Source organism: Emys orbicularis, chromosome 5, assembly GCF_028017835.1.
Source record: "Emys orbicularis isolate rEmyOrb1 chromosome 5, rEmyOrb1.hap1, whole genome shotgun sequence".
Classification (NCBI taxonomy): domain Eukaryota; kingdom Metazoa; phylum Chordata; order Testudines; family Emydidae; genus Emys; species Emys orbicularis.
The window spans coordinates 140,287,328-140,313,363 of record NC_088687.1 but is presented as its reverse complement, the minus strand read 5'-3'; the positions used below and the strand labels follow the sequence as shown (position 1 = coordinate 140,313,363).

General features: G+C 40.6%; 1 protein-coding gene across 1 annotated transcript in view; it reads left to right on the top strand.

The window, feature by feature from the left end:
- Positions 1–7,486: 7,486 nt before the first annotated feature.
- ALMS1 (ALMS1 centrosome and basal body associated protein) overlaps positions 7,487–26,036 on the top strand; it is a 67,876-nt gene continuing 49,326 nt past the window's right edge. Inside the window, exons 1-2 of the mRNA XM_065405755.1 lie at positions 7,487–8,504; positions 10,181–10,311. Coding sequence (XP_065261827.1) covers positions 7,487–8,504; positions 10,181–10,311 — 1,149 coding nt within the window. The remainder of the gene's footprint in view (positions 8,505–10,180; positions 10,312–26,036) is intronic.

The following is a 26,036-nucleotide window of genomic DNA, read 5'->3' as shown; positions in this document are numbered from 1 at the left end:
GTTTACAGCTGTTCTTGTCACTACTGGGTCCAGTGGTGGTGGTGATGATGACGACAATAATAGCATAGGACAAAATTCAGATCAAAATGTCTTCATTTCCAGTGAAAGGGTTGCTCAACTTCTCAGGGAGGAGGAATGCTATCCAAGTGATGGGCAAGAGAAACACAATGGTCTTGAAAATAATACCAGACAGTCACATGATCCAGAACTCTCTACTAGCCAGATTGGTATGGATCATTTCAATGACATTTCTCCAGATAGCTTAAACCTCCTGGCTAGTTCACAGGCAAGTAGCCATGTTGACTTGACCGCTGCAAGCTCCTCTTCAGTAGTTGCCAGGGATTTTTTCACCAGTTTAGATGGGGATAACGTCATTCCTTTCTGGGCTCCTACTTTGAAAACTCCAGATAAAAAAGAGATAAATATTGAAGAAAGAATACCGGTAAGATATTGCTTGTAATTTTGCCACTTCTCTTTAGGTTTAATCATAGGATGACTGAGCGGCCTCAACTTATGTTAAAAGCAATAGGAGTTGAAGGTGCTTGGAACATCATAAGAAAGGGCCCATTGTATGGAGAGACTGGTGTAGTTATAGAAGCTTTTAATATCCCATGTGTGGTAAGACTATTTGGTGCCACAGCTACAGACTTCTTCAGCTTAGATTTTAGCTACTATGATTAAGATTCTAAATAAGGTAACTGAACCAAGTAATTTTAAAGGACTCCTTCACTGAAGATAATTTTAAAAATATATACTGCTAAAATCCTCTAAACTCACTTTCTCCTACACTATTTTCTTATACTCTTTCTGCAGTCAGGGTAAAATTTATTACTGACTAACATGGCCATGGCACCATTGAAATGGAGTTGTATCTGTTTATGGCAGTAGTGAATTTGTCCCATAATGTTGAATTAGTATTTTAATTACTCATTGTTGATATGGAAGTAGTACACTTTTAGGGTGTATTTCAACGCAGTGGAAATGCCTGGGCAATGGGTTTAGGGTGAATGTTCCATGCGTAGAGGGTAGCATGAAGGCAGGAGTGGGACAGTGGCTGAATGTAGAAGGTAAGGATAAAAGCAAAAGGAGACAAGGTCAGTGATCTAGGTTGGGGTTGAGTGAAGCAGAGCCTTGAAATAAAGGACAAGGTGCTAGAATTTTTGTTTGCAGTGCATCGGCAAGCCATTTCTGACCTTCCAGTCTCTTCCGTGTAAGCAGACTGTGATGTCCCAAATGTCAGGTTTTGATTCCACCACAGACTCTGGGGAGAAGTTAGGCTGCAAGAGAGAGAACTTTTCACACACCCACACATCTTCAATAATAGCAAAAGCAACACAAAAAATTCCTGGCGAAGCAGATGGCTTCTTCTATAAATATTCTTTCCTTTTAAGTTTGCCCCAGTGTAAAAGTCTTAAACGGATGATGATTAATGAACACATATAAAAAAAAAATGATAGCCATTCTGCCTACAGTTCCTTACATAAAAACCAATGGGATCTTATTTTGCTAATCCATTCTCTCCTCCCTCTCTTTTCAGCGTGGCTGGATATAGGATGGCTGCCAGATGAGGTGGCAGCCATGTTAACACTTGCCTTTGCTGATAGCTGATGAGTGTTAGTGAAAATTAAATGCAGATGTATGTTAATGGACTTTCTAATTCAGAATAAGTGGCTCTTCCTCTTGCAAAATGATTTGTATAAGAACAATTTAGTCTTTGGAATCAGACTTTGACTCTTATTTTCCTTGAAAATTCCTTGAAATTTACACCGCGAAAATAATCTTAGAACAGCTTTTGTGTGCATATAAGGCTATTCTCAGTTGCCTAGGAAGATAAATATTGAAAGAAAGATGTGTGAAATTCATTAAATGTAAGAATCACAGACTACAAACTATCTCTGTTATAAATAGAATTAGCATTTCCCCTTTAATATTAGTTTTGAGGCATTCTCTTCTCGTAAATCACTGACAGGACTCAGGAGATTTGATCATGCATTTGGCTATTAATACGTATGTCTATAATACAATAATAGAAATAGAGATGGAAAAGTCATTTAGTTCATTCCCCAGCCAGTGCAGAATGTATAATACAGATGAGGTGAAATTTAAACCGTTCTTATGAGAAGGAATCAGATAAAGCTTTGCTTAACTGGCAAGTGTCTTCACTGGTGTTGCAGACTTTGTGAGAGAGGGGGAATCATTTTCCTAACTGATCTGGGGAGGTCCCTTGAATCTATGTTATAGTAGCATATTCAGAATGATTGCTTTTTCTTTTCTCCCTTCATTTGGGGTAGGAGCTGGAGTGACAAGGCAACTTGATTTCTCCTCTAATCTTTAGGTTGAATAGGGAAGAAAATTGGTCAGTTCCTCTTCAATTTGAATTCAGTGTGAGAAGGGAAAGAGTCACTGATCTGATAAAACCACTTGGAAAGGTGTAGAGCTGCAGACAAGGGATTAGACCAGTGGTTCCCAAACTGGGGTTCGTGAACCCTTGGGGGTTTGCAAAATGTTACAGCGGGTTCTCGGGGGGGGTGGGGGGGGGGGGAAATTCCCTAATGGCGGACAGAGTTGTCCATAGAGACCTCGGGCAGCACAGGACCAGCTGCCCGGAGTCCCGGGGACTTCCAAGAGCTATGCAGATCAAAGCAAGCATATCCATCACACTGAGGAGATTTAAACTTCAAGACTCCTTATAAGAAATGGAAAGGGAAGTGGATATTTTCTGCTGTTTTTAAAATTAAATAGGCTGCTAGTGTTGTTTTTAAAATTATTATGAAGAACAAGTTTAAGCTTTGTTGTAAAGTGTGTTGTTTGCCTGGATGGCTCAAGACCCGAATGCTTGTGTAGGAGGAACTCTGTATTTGAGCTGGCTTCTTAAATACCTTCATGCTGTTTCACGTCTGATACTCCTTGATGAAACATAGGATCCTTGTCTTATAACAGGCTTAGTCAAAGTGATACAAGCTACGAAGGTGAGATCTTGAAAGAGTTTTGCCATTTTCATAATGTAATAAAATTAATACTGTAATGATAAATAATAATTAATAATAAATAGTGTGTAATAAGCATGGCATTAAAAAATTATATTTCCAAGAACCCTGCTTTTATAATTTATGCTCAGGTAAGGGAGAAAATCCCTAGACATATTCATTTTTAGGAGGGGGTTCGCGAGACTTGACATTTTAGTGAAAGGGGTTCATGGGTTGTTAAAGTTTGGGAAGCACTGGATTAGACAAACGTGAAATATCAAGCCAACAGATTTACAAAAAGTTTTAATAAAAAAACCCCAACGCAGTTTCTTCAAAAAGGTTTTATATTTTCTAAAGAACAAATCCAAGTGATGATCTTGAAGAAACTTCCCAGCAATCACAACAGGCATGCTGCTGGTTCGATGTAAAAATGGGGTTATCATCTCAAGTGCTCTCTTTAGATTCAAACTGTTCTTGTTTAGTAGGGACAGAACATAAGAACATCATGAAGAAAGAGATAGATAATAAGACAGAAAATATCATATTGCCGCTATATAAATCCATGGTACGCCCACATCTTGAAAACTGAATGCAGATGTGGTCTCCCCATCTCAAAGAAGATATTTTGGAAAAGGTACAGAAAGGGGCAACAAAAATTATTAGGGGTATGGAACAGCTTCTATGTGAGGAGAGATTAATAAGACTGGGACTTTTCAGCTTGGAAAAGAGATGAGTAAGGGAGGATATGATAGAGGTCTATAAAATCATGACTGGTGCGGAGAAAGTAAATAAGGAAGTGTTATTTACTCCTCACAACACACAAGAACTAGGGGTCACCAAATGAAATTAATAGGCAGCAGGCTTAAAAAAAACAAAAGGAAGTATTTCCTTGCCAGTGCAGGCTTGTACCGTGTAATGCTTTCACAACTGCTTTGTCCAATAAGACATGTAAACAGTTCCAGCAATGGGGCTTCCATCACTTTCCTTTGGAGACTGTCCCATGGTATAATTGGCCTTAAATGTTAAGGAATTTTTCCTGATGCCCAGCCCAAGTTTTAAAGTATTTTTTGGACAGGAGAAGGGTATGTTCCCCTGTGCCATGTTCTCATTTTGGTAGAAAGGGCTATTAAACCAAAGCCTCATTTTTTCCTTCCAGATTTTAATTAGTGACCATTTTAAAGGAATACTATCAAGGGAAGGAGGCCTAAAATTAAGACCAAGTGGAGGGATGGCTTGACATGTAATAAATCCAGTGGTTTGGGTTTGTTGTTGGTACATCCGCTGGAGAATAGGTTGAAACAAACTTTTTAAGGGCAGGGGGATGTTTAAAATGAAAACTTTGTGTGTTTTGGAGATGGTGGTTGAGGTAAGTTAAAATCTGAGTTCCTTTATAACAGTACCATATATATTTATTGCTTTCTTTATTCCATGACCCTCCTTTGTGTCAGATGTATCTTCGTAATCTTGGAATTGATCAGTCACCTTCAGCTATACTGACTCCATTTGTACCAAGAGGACCAATCAGAGAGGTTGAATTTTCCCCATCAGAGCTCAGAACATTGAAGGAATCAACTGACACCTTAACAAAGCATGTCCAGCTATCTGAAGGTATGGGGCTAGGTGGAGGCATGTTGCAAGAATCTTAGAGAACAGAACACTTCATGCACTTGGTTATTTCTCCTCAGTGAGGGGTGTTTCCATGCCAAGTACCAGGTTTCTGCCTCCAGTAGTTTTGAAATAAGAGCTGTTCACAAAAATGTTACAAGGATATTTTCATAATGGGAAAAGTGTGTGACGGGTTGGATCACAGAACCCCCCTTGAGAGCTGCCAACCGATGTGCCAAGACTACCTCTACCCCTGCTTTCCCTGCCAGCTCGGGACCCCAGCATCCTGTCTTGCTGAGCCAGACACTCCTGTCTGCTCCAACAAAGACCCGGGGTCTGAATTATTTGCCCCAAAGCTGCGGATTTACCTGAAAGCAGCTAACAGAAGTGTTCCTGTCTTTAATACTCAGATGCCCAGCTCCCAATGGGGTCTAAACCCAAATAAATCCGTTTTACCCTGTATAAAGCTTATACAGGGTAAACTCATAAATTGTTCACCCTCTATAACACTGATAGAGAGAGATTCACAGTTGTTTGCTCCCCCAGTTATTAACACATACTCTGAGTTAATTGACAGGTTTCAGAGTAGCAGCCGTGTTAGTCTGTATCCGCAAAAATAACAGGAGTACTTGTGGCACCTTAGAGACTAACAAATTTATTAGAGCATAAGCTTTCGTGGGCTACAACCCACTTCTTCGGATGCATAACGAAGAAGTGGGTTGTAGCCCACGAAAGCTTATGCTCTAATAAATTTGTTAGTCTCTAAGGTGCCACAAGTACTCCTGTTATTTCTGAGTTAATTAATAAGTAAAAAGTGATTTTATTAAATACAGAAAGTAGGATTTAAGTGGCTCCAAGTAGTAACAGACAGAACAAAGTAAGTCACCAAGCAAAATAAAATAAAATGCGCAAATCTATGTCTAATCAAACTGAATACAGATAATCTTACCCTCAGAGATGCTTCAGTAAGTTTTTTTCCTCAGACTGGACCCCTTCCAGGCCTGGGCACAATTCTTTCCCCTGGTACAGCTCTTGTTCCAGCTCAGGTGGTAGCTAGGGGATTCTTCATGATGGCTCCTCCCCCCCTTTGTTCTGTTCCACCCCTTTATGTATCTTTTGCATAAGGCAGGAATCCTTTGTCCCTCTCTGGGTTCCCACCCCCTCCTTCTCAATGGAACGACACCAGGTTAAAGATGGATTCCAGTTCAGGTGACATGATCACGTGTCACTGCAAGACTTCATTGCCCACTTGCCAGCACACACGTATACAGGAAGACTTACAGGTAAACACAGCCATCTGCAGACAATTGTCCTGGTTAATGGGAGTCATCAAGATTCCAAACCACCATTAATGGCCCACGCTTTGCATAACTACAATAGGCCCTCAGAGTTATATTTCATATTTCTAGTTTCAGATACAAGAGTGGTACATTTATACAAATAGCATGATCACACTCAGTAGATTATAAGCTTTGTAATGATACCTAAGAAGAGATCTTTTGCATGAAGCATATTCCAGTTATATTATATTCACTCATTAGCATATTTTTATAAAACCATATAGACTGCAACGTCACAAAGTGTATCTTTGTTTCTCTCTTTCTCAAGTTGCTCTGGTGCAATATGTGACCAGGGTACAGGTAGACAGTCATACTGAGTTATCTAAATACAACCAATCCAGAGGCCCAAAATTGGAGATATAGCCAGGAGTGAGTCTACCTCAATACAAAAATTGTTCAGGACTAATAAATTCATTATTCTATGACCTAGCAGGCAGGGATTTGGAGCAATCAAATTTTTCAATTGCTCCGCTCCGGCTCTGCTCCAGCTCCGGGCACAAACCTACTGCTCCGCGCTCCAGCTCCGGGCTCCGCTCTAAAGCCCTGCTAGCAGGTGGGGCAAATGAAAGCACATTCAGCTAGATCTAAGACAACTTCTGTATCATGCCTTCACAGTGAATTGTTTGTTGAAATATACATTGCTGCTGGTTAGAGAACCGTATAAGTCTTCATACAACATTTCCTCCTTGATCTGGCATCCAGAGCTTGTACCCAATTCAGGAGAGCAGTCTTGCAATCTCTTTATAGCTAATACTCTTCAGACCAACTCCTTGAAGGTTACTGCTGCTTATCTTCCCAGGAGGTTCTGCATTGAGTTGATTTGTCTTTCCGAGCCAAGGTGGCTGGATGCAACTCTCTCCCATGCATATATCAATCAGGCACTCTGTTTTTATTTTACTTTATTATTTTTTAAAGTATCATGAGTGTTTCTCTACATATCCTTGGAATGTCAAATCTGATGAGTACTCTCACTTTATTGCTGTACAAAGAATACACATCAAATTAGAATATCTCAGCACTTAGAATCATTATGAACCTAAATGTCCAGTTATTTGAAACAGTTTCCCGAGTGTACATAAATCCTAGAAGTTTGTACAAAATGATCAAAAGGCTTTATTTCAGTAAACAGTGATCATAAACAGTTTTAATAGAAGCCATATTCTTGTATATTTTCTTATACAGGTTCTTACATATTTTCTAGAATAATCATTTTTTAAGAGGCCTTTGGAACAAGGCAGATATTCTTCACTGAGGTGAATGTTTCCCATAACCCTTAATTAATCTTCTTCTTCTTTTTTTTTTTTTGTAGGAGGTTCTCTGTCTGCAATTGACATTACGCAGATAAGCTTTAACTCTGGTGGTTCCACACTCAGCATGTCTATACCAATGGGTTCAGATGCTGGCCCTGATACTCCATTATCCACTGAGCTCTCACCTCAGCTCTCAAGATCTTCCAAAGACAAACCAATGAGTCAATGCAGTGTTGCCTACCATCACTTGGAGCTACCTGCCCCACACCCCACCAAAGGCAGCTCAGAATCTTCAGCTGTCTCAAAATCTGTTGAACTGAGCCAGATGCTGCATACAGTTCCAGCTGGCTCTGACTTTGAAGAGGGTCACACACTTGTTTCAAAACATGTTCAAAAGCTGATAGATAAATTTGAGTCTAGGGATATTGGCCTCAGCCTAGAGAAGTTGTCCGCTAGTCCTTTGGCTGGAGATGCAGATGTAATGGATGTCAGTGGAGAACTACTGTCTTCAAATGTAGATGCCTCTGTTAATGATTTAAACAAGGATCAAGGAAATGATTCCTTCATTGGATCCAACACATTGAAAGAGATCCAGAAGCTTTTAGCAGAGGCAGAAAATATAGCTCTGACTCAGTTTGACCCTGTCCCTGACCCTATCCCTTCCGTTGCCCCTTTCCAAGAAGTCAGCGACTCTTCGTCAGTGCCAATTGAAAAGGATGGTTCTGAAGATTCCAGATTAGTAAAGGACATCAGTCCAGCACTTCAGAGAATATTATCATGGGATGAGTCCTTGACCAGAAGAAGCATGCAAGAAGATAGTTCACTAATGAAGACCCTGAATTCCCGCAGGCACAGTTTAAAATGGGAAAGCTCTCTTGCTATTGATTTACCCACTAAGGAAGAAATTGTGGAAGAGATGACTAGACCAACACAGCAGGGAGCTATGGAAGCGTGTGGGGTAGCAAAATCCATAGGGAGGTCAGAACCAGAGGGTTGCAGTAGTGCAACCGTAGATAAAAACCTGCCTGCTCTCATGGCTATTACAAAGAGTAATACAAGTAGTGAATCAAGCATTGAAAGGGTTTTAGAATTGCAGAATCCTTCTGCCATGGAGCCCTTAGGCAGCATCGCCAGTGACCTCGGGGATTTTCAGTATGCCTTGGCTAAAACTAAAACTAGTGTGGCTGGCAGCAAAGAGGGAGATGGCATTCGAGAGAGCGATGACAGTAGCAGTGTAGATTCACTGGCTGCCCGTGTCAAAAGTCTTCTGAAAAATGAATCCCCTGTGCTACATGCAACACAAATACTAAAAAGTGCAGAGGAAGAGGAGAGAAAAGCTCGTGGTAAGAAGCAAATCACTATCTAAACTGACTTGAGGGGTTTTATGCAAGATATGAGAACACTGAAACCTACTTTGATGAATATAATAGAGGCTGCTTTAAAAATTCTTTTGGGATGCAGCAGATTGGTAATGGGATATATGGAGCCTTCCATTTTGGTGTCACCATTTTGAATTAGGCATTGGTGATGGTGACCGAATCTTTACCCTCTGAGATTCAGGTATCCTTACCACAATTTGCACTAATTGGCACCTTGGTTGACTGTCTGGTCAGAGCGGCCAAAGACTGAATGGCTATGAAGACTATTACTTTTTCACACCTAGAAAGGCCATTCCAGGTCAGGATTGAGTTATACTGGCACAATGATGTGGGGAAGCTTGCATCAACTCTGCCCTGTGGGTACGTGAGACTTGTGTCCAGAGTTGTTGATCCTGCAGTCTTCTTACAGATTAATAGCTTTGGACTCTGTCCCATTTTAGAATAAACTGTAGTATTACGTAGATTTAAAATTATATGCCAAAATAATAATATATATTAACTCCATGTAAGTAAAACACTGAATTTGCCAGGTAAAACTGCCATATCAGTAACCTATAGAGGAGGAAGGTCTTCCAAAACCAGTTGAAAATAGTCATGCATTTGCTATTGAGGTTACTTTTCATGTAGTTTAAAGTTAAAGGAGACTTTCCTCTCTTTCTCGACGTTGAGGTAATTAACCTTGAATACATAAGTGTCAAAATAATTCATAGACAGCACCAAATTGTTGATACTAGACCATTGGGCTTAATCAATGTAACTTGTGATTTGAACTCTTAACATGGTTGTTGATTCTGTATAGCTTTAAAGGAAGCTATCTCATATGCCTGTTTTCTGTTTGTGTAGATAGCTATTCTTGGTATCCTAGGTTAAGACATTTGGGAGGAAAATGTTACTTGATTCAGGATCTAGAGATGGTTGTGATATGAGGCTTAGGCAGTGGGTGCATGTGAAAGTGTATGGGAAAAGGGTGATGTCCCTTAAAGGGATAGATAGGAGCCTGCAGCCTGGGGATAAATAACAAGACCCTGCCTTGGCCTACAGGCTGAGTTATATAAACAGAGCTAGAGGGAAAGAGGGGAGAAGGGTGAAGAAGCCAGGCAGGCTGCACTGGGTGGCAGTTGCTCCCTGAGGTGCCTGGAGACAAACTTGGCCTGATTCTGAGACTTGGGTGTGTACTGTGAGTTTGGGAGCCCTGAACCTGGGCTTGATGAATTTATTGTTGTGGTGGTTCCTGGACTGAGAACTGTTTGATGTAATGATACCTGGGCTGAAGCCTTATTAAAATGTAGTTAATGTGTGTTGGCTTCTCCTTGCCCTGGGTTGTTAAAGTGGAAGCTATTGCTGCTCCACTTGGGAAAATTACAGGTAGGGCCCACTTGCAGCACCACATTAAGTTGCAAGGGAGGGCTCAGAGAGTACCTGCACCTTTACAGTGCATCATTCAGGTAAGTTCTCACTTACTGTCATTAGAAGATGTCATAATAGTCCATTTAAATTTAGTCCTATTCCTAGTCATTGTATGGTATTTCTGATACTAATGTACGTTCCCACCCAATCCTGATAATTAGTGTATAGCACACTTCTGTCTGTAAATTAAAATGGCAGCATAAAGGGATTGGCTCTCTGTTTTATGTTCACAGCCTGGGTGAAGCTGAAGCTGACTAGCCAGCCTCAGGGTTCTGTGCCAGATCTGAATGAAGAGGACAGGCAGAGAATAGACGAGATCAAGACGGAGCTGCTTCTGAGCGCCAGGAAATCTGTGTTAGCCAAGGTATAAAGGAGATAAGAAATCTAATCTAGGGGAAATTTTGGAAGGGGACAAATGATACAGATTTTTTATTTTGGTGTGGTGATTGTCTTATATCCACTGACTCAGTGTATTTTACAGTGATATCTCACCACTAGTGATGATTTACCATATAAGTGGTGGTGACATTTAATGAAGTGTAATTCTCCATGTAGCTTGAAATGTACAGGAAATACTGTGATAAATTTGATGATAACTTGCCATTTACTGAACTGTCACTGCTGTATATTCTGTTCAGAAAATTTCTGATTCATATATTTCAGTATACTGCATCCTGACTGGAATTTATGAGTAAGCTTGACAGAATATATTGTCTCCAATCTGCCCTTGAATTTCTATTTGTTTTCAGCGTTTGTCTGAACTAGTGTTAGCCATTCCATGAGGAACTTGGAACTATGAGTGGCTGCCTCCATGTCCGAGATCTTGATGGATCATTTAACGGAAAGTTTGCAAGCAAAAAGGGCAGAATGGGTGAAAGTATGGAGATGTTTGTCAGAAAAGCTAACAAATGGGTTGGTAAGGGTTGCTTGTTGGCAGAATGGAGGAGGCCGAGTTGATATGGGAATGGACAATAAATGACAAGTAGGGAGGGACAAAATTGGAGACAGCCTTTGAGGTGACCACAAGAGACTTTAATTTGAATCTGTGCTGATGACTTGTCTCTCACCTGCTCTCTTCCCCCAAAAAGCTCACATCTTTCAATAGGCCATAAAGGGGCATAGCTACAGTTACCTTATTCTGCTTTCTGATAAATGTTCCTGGGCCTGAGATCTCCAGTGGAAAAGGGAGCCGTGGGGGGGGAGGGGAATCACACAGCTGATATAAAAATAATTGATTGTGTCTTAAACTAAAGAATGTCTTGGGTAATATTATCTGTGTGTGTTTTATGGTTCATTAACTGTTAACAGTGGGGATGATGCAGGGAACATTAACCTGGAAAAGCTTGTTTTTCTGGTAACTCTCTTGAAGTTTTTCTGATTTTGATATAAACTTTGTATGAAGAAACGGAAGAAATAAAATTCCAGACTTTCTCATAAATATAGAGGAAAGAGTCCTCTGTGCCTCAAACTAAAGGTCAAGAGGGGAATCGTGCAGATGTACAAAATAATTAGAGGGGACAAATGGATGGATGATAAAAGATCTGTTTACTACCATACGTAAGTCCAAAACTAGAAGTATTAGGTTGATTTCTTCAAGGCACTGAATCAGCAAAGTACTTAAGTAAGAAAGTGCTTTGCTAAAATGTGGCCTAAAACACTGGCATAGAATAACAATATAGTGTTTTTTTGTTTTTGTTAAATCACAATTCTCTCCGAAAATTTTTATCTGGTATTTCAAGTAACACCTAAGACTACTGTAACTGACAGATCCAAAAGACCAAATATTTTCTGTACTTTTTACTTTATGCATTTGGCTGCACTCTGTACAATCAGTTTCAGTGCTTTCACTTATATTCAATTAGTTTCCCCTATTGTTTATGTGGATCCTTCATACAGCAACAGATGAGAGAGAAATAGTTTGTTTAAAAAAAAAAAAAAAAAAAAAATGAGGACAGCGTGATTGTAAACCACAAAAATTGTCCTGGAGAGTCAGGCAGGTGTCATGCCTACAACTTTCAAAGCTTACTTTGTGAAATTTACGAGATTTCATATTAACAGTGTTCTCACTGGATATATGCATGCCTCCATAAGGTCATGAGTAACCTATTGTGGGAGGGAATGTGCAATGAATTTCCCTCTTATATTTTCTTCAGACTCATCTTGCCAAGATGTAAATCTGACTGGGCAAGGGGGTTCACAAGCAATTTACAAGCAGTTTTTAAGTGTGAAAATGTTGGTGAAAATAGCAGATTTCGGGCGGGGGGGGAGGGTTATATTTTTTTTTGCTTTTTGCAATTCTAGAGCAGTGATGTTTCCTCACTGGATTCAACAATGCTGCAGTTTGTTTGTGTGTGTGTGTGTGTGTGTGTGTGTTTTTGTTTTTGCACAGCTGTACATTTGATCTATACATCTAATGACAGTACTGGAAGTAGGCACCTCTTCCCTGCACTCTGAACCTCTGCTACTTTGTCAGAAATACTGTTGCTCTTTTTTACACTGAGAAATTCATACAGGTTGGTTTTGAAACAGAGAAACCAGTCTAGAGAGAAGGTTATGAAAGAGAAGTAGAAACAGGTTCTTTAAAAGGATAATGGTTATTATAGGAAAAACTGAAGGTTTGCAGAAAGGGTATATGGAACCTAGAAAGCATAAAATATCTAGAGATAGAACAGGCACATTCTTCTATTCTTCTAGATTTACTTTCATTATATTAATATTCCCATTGCAAAGCTCTGTAAGTGGATGTTTACAATTCAGCAATAAATTTTCACTATAGCTAAAACTGTCTAAAATGTCTCTTGCTAGGCCAGATTGTGCTTTAAAAGCAAGGCCCTGAGTTGAGGATGGTACAGAGCTTCCCTGTGCTAGGGAGAGCTCAGAGAGTCATAAAGCAACCTGGAGCTCCCCAGCATGCAGGGAGATTGTACATACTTGTACTATCCTTTAAGAGTATTATGTGCAGCCAACTGCGACCAAGGCGGGGAGAGACCCTAGAAGGGAGACCATGGCCTTGCATCCTCCCAAACACTTTGCTGTGGCTTGTGCCCCAAGCGATGGTAATAGGAAACGGTCTCTGTGCTTAGGAAAAGGCAGGCACTGCAATTGTTGCTGGCTCCTGTGACGATTCCTGGGGGTACCCAGGGTTTTGAGGCATCTTGTTACCACCTGCCTTTAGAGTGAGGAAGCCTTGCCCATGCCTTCTGGGGTCAGCTCCCCAACTCCCTGGGCAACATGAGCACTCCCGCCTAGGTCTACAAAGGCCCCACTGCTTCTCTACAGATTAGCCCACTTCAAACCCCCGAGTCTTCCAAGCATCTCCCTCAAGTGTCCAGCCCCTGTTCCACTGGACACTCTCAGTATTCACAGATTGGCTGCTTCCAAAGAAACAGTACACCCCTGCTTACCAGGTACACCTCAGATCACTGCTCTGCTTAACACACACCACTTATACTTTATTTCTCAGTAAACATATATAAGCTTATGTAACAAATCAGAGATTCAAGTATTATCAAGAAGTAGTATTGGAAACAAATGGCTACATATGAAATAAAATTATAACATGCATTCTAGAACCTAGATTTAATTAACAAGATACTTTCATGTCTAAAGTATTGCTCACCAGTGCTTTACAGCTAGGCTGGCTGTGACCCTTCTTTCATGAGATGAAATATGCTGTCAGCTTGCCTCCTCGGTGAAGGATCCTGTGTTTCTTTGCATTCCCTGACATACCAGCTTAATCCTTTGGGTGTCCTGTTTATGACTAAAATCATTTCCCCCCTCACCCCCTGATTTTTTTTTTTTATTTCCTGTAGATTTTCTCTTGTAGATTTCACAATCTTTTGACTGGTATCTGGCTCAGTATGCAAATAGGCATCCTTTTTTGAGGCATACAATATATAATACTCTCGTGTCTAGACAGAGAGAGAAGCGTCTGTTACCTCCTGTCGGAAAAGAACATGTAATGCCAAGTGGTGACATGCCTCAGACAGGTTCTGTTCAGGCATCTGTTCAGGTAGATGCTTGTCTCTGTGTGGTCGTTGTGTGTTGCACAAGATATGTCTGTTTGCATACGGAGTCATCAGCTAACCAAGACTGCAAAATCCACAAGAGATGGTGAAATCTACAGGAAGGAATACTCTGCAGGAGTGTGTCCAGTTTATGAATGAAGATCAGAGACTGTTTTGATATATCTGGGGTTTCAAAGAGATGCCTAGTATTCTTTACCTACATGACAAGCTGGAAGCATGTTCTGTCTCATGAAAAAAGGATCATAGCCAGGCCAGGCTGAAAAATGTTGGAAGGACTTTAGAGTGAAGTTTGCTTAATACGACATAAAAGTATCTAGTTAAACAAGTATAGGTTATAGAATGCATGTTATGATTTTTTTTTAATATGTAACCATTTGTTTTCAATATTTTTATTTGCTATCATTTGAATCTCTTCTCTTTGTTAAGGGGAGGGATAGCTCAGTGGTTTGAGCATTGGCCTGCTAAACCCAGGGTTGTGAGTTCAATCCTTGAGGGGGCCACTTAGGGATATGGGGCAAAATCAGTACTTGGTCCTGCTAGTGAAAGCAGGGGGCTGGACTCGATGACCTTTCAAGGTCCCTTCCAGTTCTAGGAGATGGGATATCTCCATTTTTTAAATAAACTTTTGCTTGTTTTCACTATAAACATATCTAAGTGCTGTGTGTAAAATGGAGCAGTGATCTGACATGAAGCTGGTAAGCTGGAGTGTACTGCTTCTTTGGAAGCAGTGAATCTGAATACTGTGAATGTCCAGTGGAGCAGGGTCTGGATGCTCCAGGGAAGATGCTCGGGGATTGGAGTGTGCCTATCGCTAACCTGCAGAGGGATATTGGAGCCTGCATATATTGAGAGTGGAGTATATGTGTTGCCCGTGGCTGATGGAGTTAGGGAGCTGATCTCCAGTAGGCACAAACAAGGCTTCCTCACGCTGAGGGCAGGTGGTAGCAAGGTGCCTCACAATCCTGGATACCCTGGGAAATGTCACAACAATGGATTCCACTTTCAACAGATTCTGGCAAATTTGGCCCCATCCTACGCAGTGACCTAGGTAAGGGACTTTGGCTGTTCCTATGTTACATTTTGACTGTAAGATTTGCATCTTTGACCTTCTTCAGGACAATCCCAAGTGGTTTTTATGATCTGTCCAGAAGATGGCGATGTCATCTATGTAGGCTAAAGCAAAATCCTGGACCTAGCTAACATCTGGTTAACAAGCCTCTGAAATGTAGCTCCTGCGTTAATTAAACCAAAGGGCAACACTTGGGACTCTTTAAGTTCAGAATCAGTCATGGAGGCGTTTTTTTTTTCTTTTTTTTTTCTGCTCTTCACGGTCTAAGGGAATATTACAGTACCCTTTTGTTAAATCCATGGTGTTCAGGAACTTTGCCCTGCTAGAGTGATATGCAAACTAGACACAATCAACTCAGGGCTAAATAGGGATTGGGAGTGGCTGAGCCATTACAAACATTGAATCTATCTCCCCTTGTAAGTATTTTCACACTTGCTTCTTATCAAACTGTCTGTACTGAGCCATCTTGATTATCACTTCAAAAGATTTTTTTCTCTTACTTAATTGGCCTCTCAGAGTTGGTAAGACAACTCCCACCTGTTCATGCTCTCTGTATGTGTGTGTATATATATCTCCTCAATATATGGTTCACTCTATATGCATCCGAAGAAGTGGGTTGTAGCCCACGAAAGCTTATGCTCTAATAAATTTGTTAGTCTCTAAGGTGCCACAAGTACTCCTGTTATTTTTGCGGATACAGACTAACACGGCTGCTACTCTGAAACCTAGCATGTCATTGATTCTGGGCCTAGAGTATGCATCAGGAACAGTGATAGCATGAAGCTTTCTATAGCCAACAAAAATCTTAGACCCATTTATTTTTGGGAACCATAACAACTGGAGATGTCCAGGGATTGTTTGATTCTGCCATTATTCCCGTTTCCAGCATGCTTGCTATCTCCTTACTTACCTGCTCCTGCATTTTACCAATCATCCGGTATGCTCCGCTGACCGCAGGCTGTGCTCCTACAGTGTTAATCATATGGAACCATTTTGTGAGTCAGGCCTGGCCTGCTGGAAAATACCTGCTGGTGACTTTGCTGCACAGCCTTAATCTCTTGATTTTTTTTCAGTCCAGGTTAACCCTTTATATAGATCAGTGCTCTCTAGTGCGGTGTCACTATGGCTTTCAGTCACCAAATCAATAAGAGGAGCTGTCTTAAAGTCCTCCTCTACACTGCATATCCTGTTTACAATGGCTTCATGTTTGTGATACACATTTAACTGGTTTATATGCACAGTTTGAGGTGCAACCCTGCTTTGGGCCCTTTATACGTTTTAAGTAACATCTTTAACCCTTTATACCACCTCAAGTTCTGCAATGTGTACTTTATTACAAGGAGTAACACCAGTACCAAATCCCCCACATGAAATGATTGATCACAGGTATTGCGATCGTAGAATTCTTTCTGAGCTGCTTGTCTTTGTGTGAGGTTTTGTTGCACTATCCCCTTCATGGATTTTAAATCTTCCCATAACCATTGCACATACTGAGCCACCAGTTCCCCTTCTGTTTCCGTGCTACCTTCCTAGGAGTCTCTAATGAGACCCAGAGCACCTCTGACATTTCTCCCACACTGGAGGTCAAATGGGGCATGTGACAGGTTCGGTCACAGAGACCTCCTTGGGACTGTCACCTGATGTGCTGAAATTACCTCTGAGCCCGTTTTCCCTGCCAGCTTGGAACTCCAGAACCCTGCCTTGTTGAGCCAGGCATACTAGCCTGCTGCAACACGGACCCAGGGTCTGAACCAGGCCCCCAAAGCTGCAGATTTAACTGAAAACAGCTTAGCAAGTACTCCTGTCTCCAGCACCCAGACACCCAGCTCCCAATGGGATCCAAACACCAAATGAATCCGTTTTACTCTGTATAAAGCTTATATGGGGTAAACTCATAAATTGTCTGCCCTCTATAACACTGATAGAGAGAGATGCCCAACTGTTTGCTCCCCCAGGTATTAATCACTTTCTCTGGGTTAATTAATAAACAAAAGTGACTTTATTAAGTATAAAAATTAGGATTTAAGTGGTTCCAAGTAATAACAGACAGAACAAAGTAAAGTTACCAAGCAAAATAAAACAAAACACGCAAATCTAAGCCTAATGCATTAAGAAACTGAATACAGGTAAATCTCACCCTCAGAGATGTTCCAATAAGCTTCTTTCACAGACTAGACTTCTTCCTAGTTTGGGCCCAATCCTTTCCCCTGGTACAGACCTTGTTAGTTCCAGCAGGCATCTTAGGTGAAAAGCAGGGGATTCCACATGACTGGGACCCCTTTGTTCTGTTCCACCCCCTTTTATAGCTTTGGCACAAGGCGGGAATCCTTTGTCTCTCTCTGGGTTCTCACCCCTCCTTCTAAATGAAAAAGCACCAGGTTAAAGATGGATTACAGTGTCATGTGACATGTTCACATGTCCTGTGAGACCCCAGCCTTCATTCTTCCAGTGCTGGCCTGCACGTACCCAGGAAGTTTTGCAAGTAAACAGAGTCATTCACAACCAGTTGTCCTAGTTGATGGGAGCCATCAAGATTCCAAGCCACCATTAATGGCCCACACTTTGCATAATTACAATGGGACTTCAGAGTAATACTTCATATTTCTAGTTTTAGATGCAAGAATGATACATACATACAAATAGGATGAACACACTCAGTAGATTATAAGAGACCTTTTGCATGAAGAATGTTCCAATTACATTATATTCACACTCATTAGCATATTTTTATAAAGCATTATGGAGTGCATTGTCACAGGGTGAATGCTGTGGATTCTTGGGGTACCTTCTGGTAAGCAAACAGGGTAACATTGTATCCCAGTCACTTGCCCTTTTGTTTACATACATTCTCAGCATAAATTTTAGGGTCCTGTTGAACCTCTCAACTAAACAATTTGTTTCTGGGCGATATGGGGCAGATGTCAGCTGTTTTACCCCTCCATAATTCACCAAATAGCTGGGACATGAAATGTAATGCCTGATCTGATAAGATCTGTTTTGGGAAACCCACCCTGCTGAATATGAAGAACAGAGCTTCAGCAGCTGTTCATAGATTCTAAAGCCAGAAAGGACCATTATGATCATCTAGTCTGACCTGTATAATGCAGGCAATAGACCTTCACCAAAATAATTCCTAGAACATATCTTTTCGAAAAACATCTAATCCTGATTTTAAAATTGTCAGTGACGGAGAATCCACCATGACCCTTGGTAAATTGTTCCAGTGATTAATTATTCTTGCTGTTTCAGCTTCCATATTAGACAGAGCAACTGCTTCTGGATACCTGGTGGCAAAATCAACCACCACTGATATCAATCTTTTTCCATTATGGGTTGGCTTGGGTTTGGGCTCTATGATATCCATAGTGACTCTGAGAAATGCTGCTTTGATCACTGGTAAAGGATGCACAGGAGCCTTGCAGAGACCAACAGGCTTTCTCCACTTTGACATAAGTCTTGCAGTATTCCTTATCTCATTTTGAATATTGGGCAAATAGAAATTTTTCTTTTGCCTTTCATATGTCCTCTCCATTCCCAAGTGACCTGCGAACGGGTAGTCGTGAGCTAGTAGCATTGACTTCACATGATGCTTTGAAGGCATGATCAGTTGTCCTGGAGAGCCCTACAAACTGCTGGTCTTTGCCCACTGCGACCTCCCTATAAATCCTCCCCTCTTCTATAAAGAACCTCACCTTGTTCTCTTTTTCTGAGGCATTACTGAGCATGGCCTCCCTTATGCTCTCCATGGAGGTGTCTGCACTTTGTTCTGCAGCAAACTCCATGTGGTTTTTTCTTGCACAGAGAGATGTTTTAGGCAAGGGGGAGAGTGACTCCTGCCTCCCCTCCCCTGGAGAGACATAGATACTTTCTGCTAATAAAGGTGTGGAAGACTCCTCTCTCCTCTCAGCTACCTATTCTTCCTTAGGCTTACCTTTGGAAACTTAAGGACATATTCGTCTTGCTATGAGTCACAATATTAACAGCTTTGGGTAGTGATAGTGTGTCATTTCCCACCAATAAATCAGCTGGTAAAATTTTAAGAACCCCCATAGTCAAAGTACCTTGTAAGCCTTCCCACTCTAATTCAATGCAAGCTAAAGGCACCGTGGTTCTAAATTGCCCTAAGGCAAGGAGTTTTATCTCCTCCCTTGGGGGCATATCATCCTCCTTAATCACATCCCTCCTGACTAGAGCCATCTGGCCACCAGTGTCTCCACCCTGGCACACTTTACTGTTTGCTTTGTCCTCTTTAATGAATTCATTGTCTACCACCAGGAGGTCAGATCAGATAAAATTAACTAGAACCTCCTCTGAGACCACTGACGTCTCTGACTCGAGGGTAGCCTCATTAACCTGCATGGACTGGGCATTGTCTTTGGACTCCCAAACCTTGGGGCATTGTTTCTTCTTGTGTTCAAGGGACCCACATAAGAAGCACTTTCTTGGGCCAGCATCTTGGGCTGGGGTCCAATAATTAGGGCTACCAGGAGGGAACCCGTGGTGGGGTGATGTGTGTTTAGTGCCCTCTCCTCCCTCCTTTTCACCTTGAACAAACTAGGGACCCCCTTTTATGCCAGGCTTTTGGCCTTCCCTTTGGGACCTGTGCTCTGTGAATGGTCTTGTATGCAAAAGTCGGCTGCTCTGGCTACCTCTTCCACAGTTGTTGGGGATTTTTCCCATTCTGCTGCCCTCATCTCATCAGAGCAGATTTCAAATAACTGTTCCTGAGCAAATAGATCTACCAATTTGTGATTAGTTTGTCCCTTTTTATACATTTTCTCAAATAATCACCCATTTATGAAACACATTCCCTGTGATTTAATTTATCAAATGGTTGATGTTTGTAAACTTTAGGAGATATGCCTCTGCAGTAATTTGAAAACTTTTTAAACACAAGGCCCTTAAACAGATTGTACAGCATAGTTTCATTTACATCATTATATCATTAACCACTTTTAAGGCTTTACCAGTCAGTTTGGGAAGTAAGATGGTCATTCTGTGAGGTCATCAGGGATTTTGTGTATCCTGTGTATCCTTTTGAAGGCAGTTCAATAGTCTTCAATGCTATCCGTCTCCCTGTTGTTCAGGCACAGTCTCTCCCAGCTGTGTGATCCCTTGGGAGGAGTAACTGTGGGCTGAGGGTTCTGTCCTTGTATTTACAGCTTTTTAAACTTGTGCTGCCTTTCCATCTCCCTTTCTTGGGCAGCTGCTACCTGCCTTAGATTATCTGCTACCCGCTGTTGCTTCTCTGCTTTTCTCGGGCACTGTGCTTCCCGTCTTCCAGTTCTAGTAGTCTCTGACAGGCCTCCTCTGGTGCTACTTTCTCTGCCTTCCGCTACTTCTTCTCTGCTAGTATCTCCCTTTCCTGTGCTCTCTCTCCTTTGCTTCCTGCTCTCTACCCCTCTCTGCTATTTCCAGTTTTTGGAGCTCTGTTCTGGCCAACTCTAACTTTGAGGCTTCTGCCCAATTGGGAACTGTGCTAGGCTAGTTTCCTGAGCCTGCACCCTGCTCAAGATCAGACACTTTCAATGGATTAAACAGTTCTACCTGATGCTTATCATATTCCATGAGTAAAGCTCTCATCCCCTGTCCTGTTTTTCCTGTAGTTTCCAAGCCATGGTCTGCAAAGAGTTTTTCCATCTGCGAATTGGTATGTTTAGCATATGTCTCTGGCTTACTCATCATGTCCTTTCCTTTGTTCTATTTCCCTTACCCAAAATAAACAAATGGAAAATAACAATCTATAACCTTTTTCTTTACCTGTTTCCAACCTTCTTAGTATTTATATAATCTGACATATGTGCCTGGAGTGTGACCTTTAGCTAAACAGCAAACAGGGTGTAGATCCTGCGACTCCCTCACTGTGATGCTTCCCAGAGGTAGCCAGAATTGAGGCACCTCACTACCACCTGCCCTTAGCATGATGAAGCCATGTCTCTGCCTGCTGGGGGTCAGCACCTCAGCCCCATCGGCCACAGGCAACACAAACACTCCCCTCTAGATGTACGCAGGCCCTGCTGTCTCTCTACAGGTTAGCAATAGGCACGCCCCAATCTCCAAGAGTCTCCCTGGAGATTCCAGCATCTGTTCCACGGGACACTCACAGTATTCACAGATCCTCTACTTCCAAAGAAACAGTACACCTCAAAAACAACGAGGAGTCCGGTGGCACCTTAAAGACTAACAGATTTAGTTCGGCATAAGCTTTCATGGGTAAAAAACCCATTTCTTCAGATGCATGGTGGGTTTTTTACCCATGAAAGCTTATGCCGGACTAAATCTGTTAGTCTTTAAGGTGCCACCGGACTCCTCGTTGTTTTTGTAGATCTAGACTAACACGGCTACCCCTCTGATACGGTACACCTCAGCTCATCACTTCCACCACAGACCACCCCTCCCCTTAAAACACCGCACTTTTATGTTTATAGAGAAACCAAGTATGAAGTTTATTTAACAAAGCACAGAGATTGAAGGATTAGTAAGTAGAAGTAATGGAAACAAATGGTTACGTATAAAATAAAATCATAACATGCATTCTAGAACCTAGCCTTAATTAACTAGATATTCTCATGTCTAATAAAATATTGCTCACCAGCGCTTTACAGCCAGGCTGGCTGTGGTGACCCCCTTTCATGAGATGCAACACGCTGTCAGCATGCCTCCGCAGTGAAGGGTCCTGAGTGTTTCTTTGCATCCTGATATATCAGGCTAATCCTTTGAGCTTAGTCATAAACAGGACACTCCTGCTGGTTCCCATCACCCCCATAGATGTTCTCTTGTAGATTTTTTTTTTTTACTGTTATCTGGCTCAGTATGCAAATAAGCATCCCTTGTGAGGTATGCAATACACAATACTCTTGTGGCCAGACAGACAAAGGTGTCTGTTACCTGGGACATGTTCCTTTCAGAGAGGAGGTATGTCACCTCCTAGGGACCTGCCTTAACTCCTGGACTTTAAGAACATACTTTTTAGTATACCTACATAATTCCTTAAATATTATCCATGCATACATTTCACAATGATTATGATGACCAGTGGGCTCTTGGCTCTCACTAGATACCTCACACGCCACCCTTTGGTGAACTATTACACATATATCTGACCCAGGGGATCTCTCTGAAACCCTGTGCAACCCCTGTGTCCTCTGCCAGCTGGCACTATGGCGTTCCTGGGTCACACTAGCCTTGTGCACCCACAATCCGGTTTATAGTGTGAGAGATTATTTTATAATTTAAAAAAATCAATCTAGCAGTTTTAGATTTATACTAAAAGAGTTTCTGAAACAGTTTTCAAAATTTGTCACCATTAAAAAGGTTTGAAAGACACTTATGAAAATGTGATTTAAGGTCCTGATTCTGTAAAGCACTTAAGCATGTTCTTAAGTGTCGTTGTCTTCTGTGGGACTTAAGCATGTACTTAGGCCCAGATTCAGCAAAGGGCTTACATCTCCTTTGTTTTTCGAAATACACAATCGTCGAGATTTAGCTTTGAAAAGTGGCTGTTTCCTTTACAAAGATAGTTTGGAACACATTAAATTTTATATGGATTTTTATGGCGTTTGTTTGTGTATGCTATAGGAATATGCATTTTGTTTAGGACCCAATCCTGCTGTCCTTACTTGGGCAAAAGCTCCCTTTGGGCATTTAAAACAAGCAAATTCCAGGGCATTTAGAGATAAGGTGGAAATTCTGGGTTGTGGAATAAATTGAAATTTTGCTCTCCATAAACTCAACCCTCTGAGGTTAGGTTTGGTATGGTATGTAAGTTTACTCACTGCTCAGATTTTTGGATACTTAGGCACAGTGGGGAAGAGTTTATGCACTTCTGCTTTTAACTATTTTTTTGCCTTTACTAGTTTAAGTTGGGCAGTCATGGTGCTTTAATGTATTTTTAAATGAATATCGTTAACATAACATTAAAAAACCCGTTTATTTGTTACTACCAGCACTTCAAATTACTCAAATGGAAAATTTTAAAAATGTGATCTGTGTTTGAGCTTGTTTGTTGTAGTACTGTGTTAATCACCATAGTATCTGAGTGCCTGTTTTTCACCATTACTTTTTTTCATTTTGCTTAATTTGGGCGATGAAACTATACTGCCGGTCAGTTTATTTCTGGTTCTCATGCTCTCGTGCTCTAGCATATGTTTGGCTTCACAGTACTGCAAGATGTTCTCTAAATTGGAGATAAAAAACCTTAGTTAATTTAAAATACTTCTATGAAAAGATTTAATAAAACTATTTGTATTTATATTTGATTATACATTTTGTAAATGAAGAGAGCAGGATAAATTTTGGGCTGAATTAGTTCACATTATCTTTTATTTATTCATTGGAAAAGCATGCATGCACTCTAACATATTCTTACATTTTGTCTTTGATTAGTCAGTTAAAAATAACAGCAAAAACTTACTGTGGTTAACTTGATTAATTTTTCTGATAGGTAAGATGATTTGCTGTGTAGGAAAAACCTGTCCAGACATGCCGCCTTATAATTGCATTTTTATTAAGGGCAGTAAGAGGAAATTTAAAATGGTTCATATGGATTTTTGGTGCCTGGAGCTGTAGCAGAACCCTGGCATTCCTGTTCAAGGGGGGAGTTGGGAGTCTAAGACCTTCTCTCTTCTAGAAAAGTGCACCAGTTTAACTAAACAGATTTTTAAATTTCTCTAGTTAAACTTGTGTAAACCCTTTTAATATGACCCACTTAAATCGATGTATTCCTTGCTTAAGTTGGTTTAGTCTTGGTAAGTTACTGACTGAAGCTAAATTGATGTAGGTAAAGGTTAAACTGATTTAAATGTATCTGTTAGGGCTTTTTATCAGTTTAACTTGGCTGACTTTTAAATCAAGTTTAGTTAATTGCTTGTACTTTTCTAGCATAGATAACGCCTCAAAAGCATGGTTTGGAAGAATGAACCTAATGCTTATCTTGAAGGTTTACTTGATCAAATGATCAAAGTATTTCATTTCCAATGACATTTTGGACGTCAAACAAATTGTCCAGGATTATCTATTTAATTCATGGTTTACACAAGACCATTTCCAGTTCTACTGTGGCAGACTTTATTTGCTCATTCCTTTACTCTAGCTGTTGGAGGAGTACTTGTTTAGACATCCACATGGCCTTCTACTAATGAAATGTAAGATTACATTTTCCCCAGTTGTACAGATCAGAAGATAAATTAACAAACTACATAGATTTTCTAGGCCAAACCAGGACTATCTAAACTTTGTCCAGATCAATATAATTTGTTTCACGTTAGCTCTTCATGGCATCAGTGGAAAGTCTGTCAATTTTGAATGAATCTAAATTAAAGGAATGCAAATACTGGTATCTTAAAAATAATACACTTTTGTCCTTGTCAATTAAATTATCTATTTCTAAAGAAATTGGACAGGGATTAAGGTTTTATGGCGCAAATATGGGCTCTAATGAGATTGATGTAAAATTTGCTGATCAAAAATGTTTCTTGTCTATTTCCAGTATGTGGTGATAATGGCACTGCTTCTGACGCTAATTTGTAACTAAAGATGATGGGATGAAGTGATGTAAGAGAGAGCGGTTTTCTAGCATGTTGTGTGGAGTGTGATTGATGCATCTCAGTGCTGTCTGCAATGGGGTTAAACAGTGTGGCCTCTCTTTAGTTAGCATACCCCTTTGACACGGAATTTTAGACTGCTAATTGAGAATTTTCTGCATGCATCTGGGAGTCTGGTGTTTGTTTACTTACCTATCGACTTGTTTGCAGTGTGATCTGCTCTATAGAGGTGTATTTTATTTCCAGTTTTTCTTTTAAAGATGCCACCTGTTATATCTATCAGGTACGCTGCTGCAGAGAAAAACTGTTTGTGTTTGGTGTTCCTTTCTTAATAAGGATATTCTTGGGAACCTAGCTTTTATTCTCTTCTATTAAACAAAACAAATCAACAAACCTGCAAGAGATGCATTTAAAATCAAAAAGCCTTTTTTTGAGTGGTTATTATCCTTGGTAAGTCTGCACATACGTTCACTACAATATAGGTGTAAATGTAACACCTTAAAATGTCCGTCATTTATCATGAAAGCTTGAAAGAGAGCAGAGAGCCTGGTATGTTCAAACCTTATATCGGCATACTTGTATGTTCATTATTTAGTTCTGCATTACAGCAAACAAATTTGGCACAGTAACCAGAGCTGGCTAAAGTACTTTTCAGATCTGTGTCAGCATATAGTGTACTTGTTGGTATGGAACTGTCCGCAAAAGACTGTGCAGAGACACCAAGCTTCAGTTTGTTGTTTAGCAATTAAAGAGCTGAATATAGAGGAAGATATAGTCTGTACCCAAAGGAGTTTATAATTGAAGGGCAAACTCCAGCCATTTAAATTGATGGGAGTTTTGCCATTTACTTCAGCTGCCCATGTTAGCAAGATAGCACGCCAATAGATGAAAGACAAGAGATCCGACAAACTGAACATCATGTGACCAGGAGAAGGAATCATCAGAAAGTAGGGCAACACTTATTTTCTGATTAATTGATGGGCTATACCATGTTTTATTTAGTTTTTGCTTTATTCACCTGCCAAGGCAAGTCTGTTTTTATTTATCTGTCCTAAATTATTGTGCAGATGCACATTTCATACCAGAGATACCTGTGTTTCAGTGGTGGATTAAGTAATTCCTGTGTATAGTTTCAATGTTAATTTTACATTTGTAAAGTGCTTTGGGATTAAAGGTGTTCTATAAGTGTAGGATCATTATCACAATTAACATTAACTTTTATACATGATTGAAAACATTAAAAAAGCTGGCTGAGATTTCTAGCTGGTGGCTTTACTGGTAAGTAACTGGTCTGGTTTTAGAAATCTAAAGATTTCTCCCCTACCCCTCCACCCTTACTTCAGTACAGTTGCAAGCAGTTTTACCAGTTTTTGTAAAACAAAAGAATGTTCCTATGGAATACAAGCATATTTTAATAGGAAAAAGATGATGTATGTCTGGAGAGTGAAAA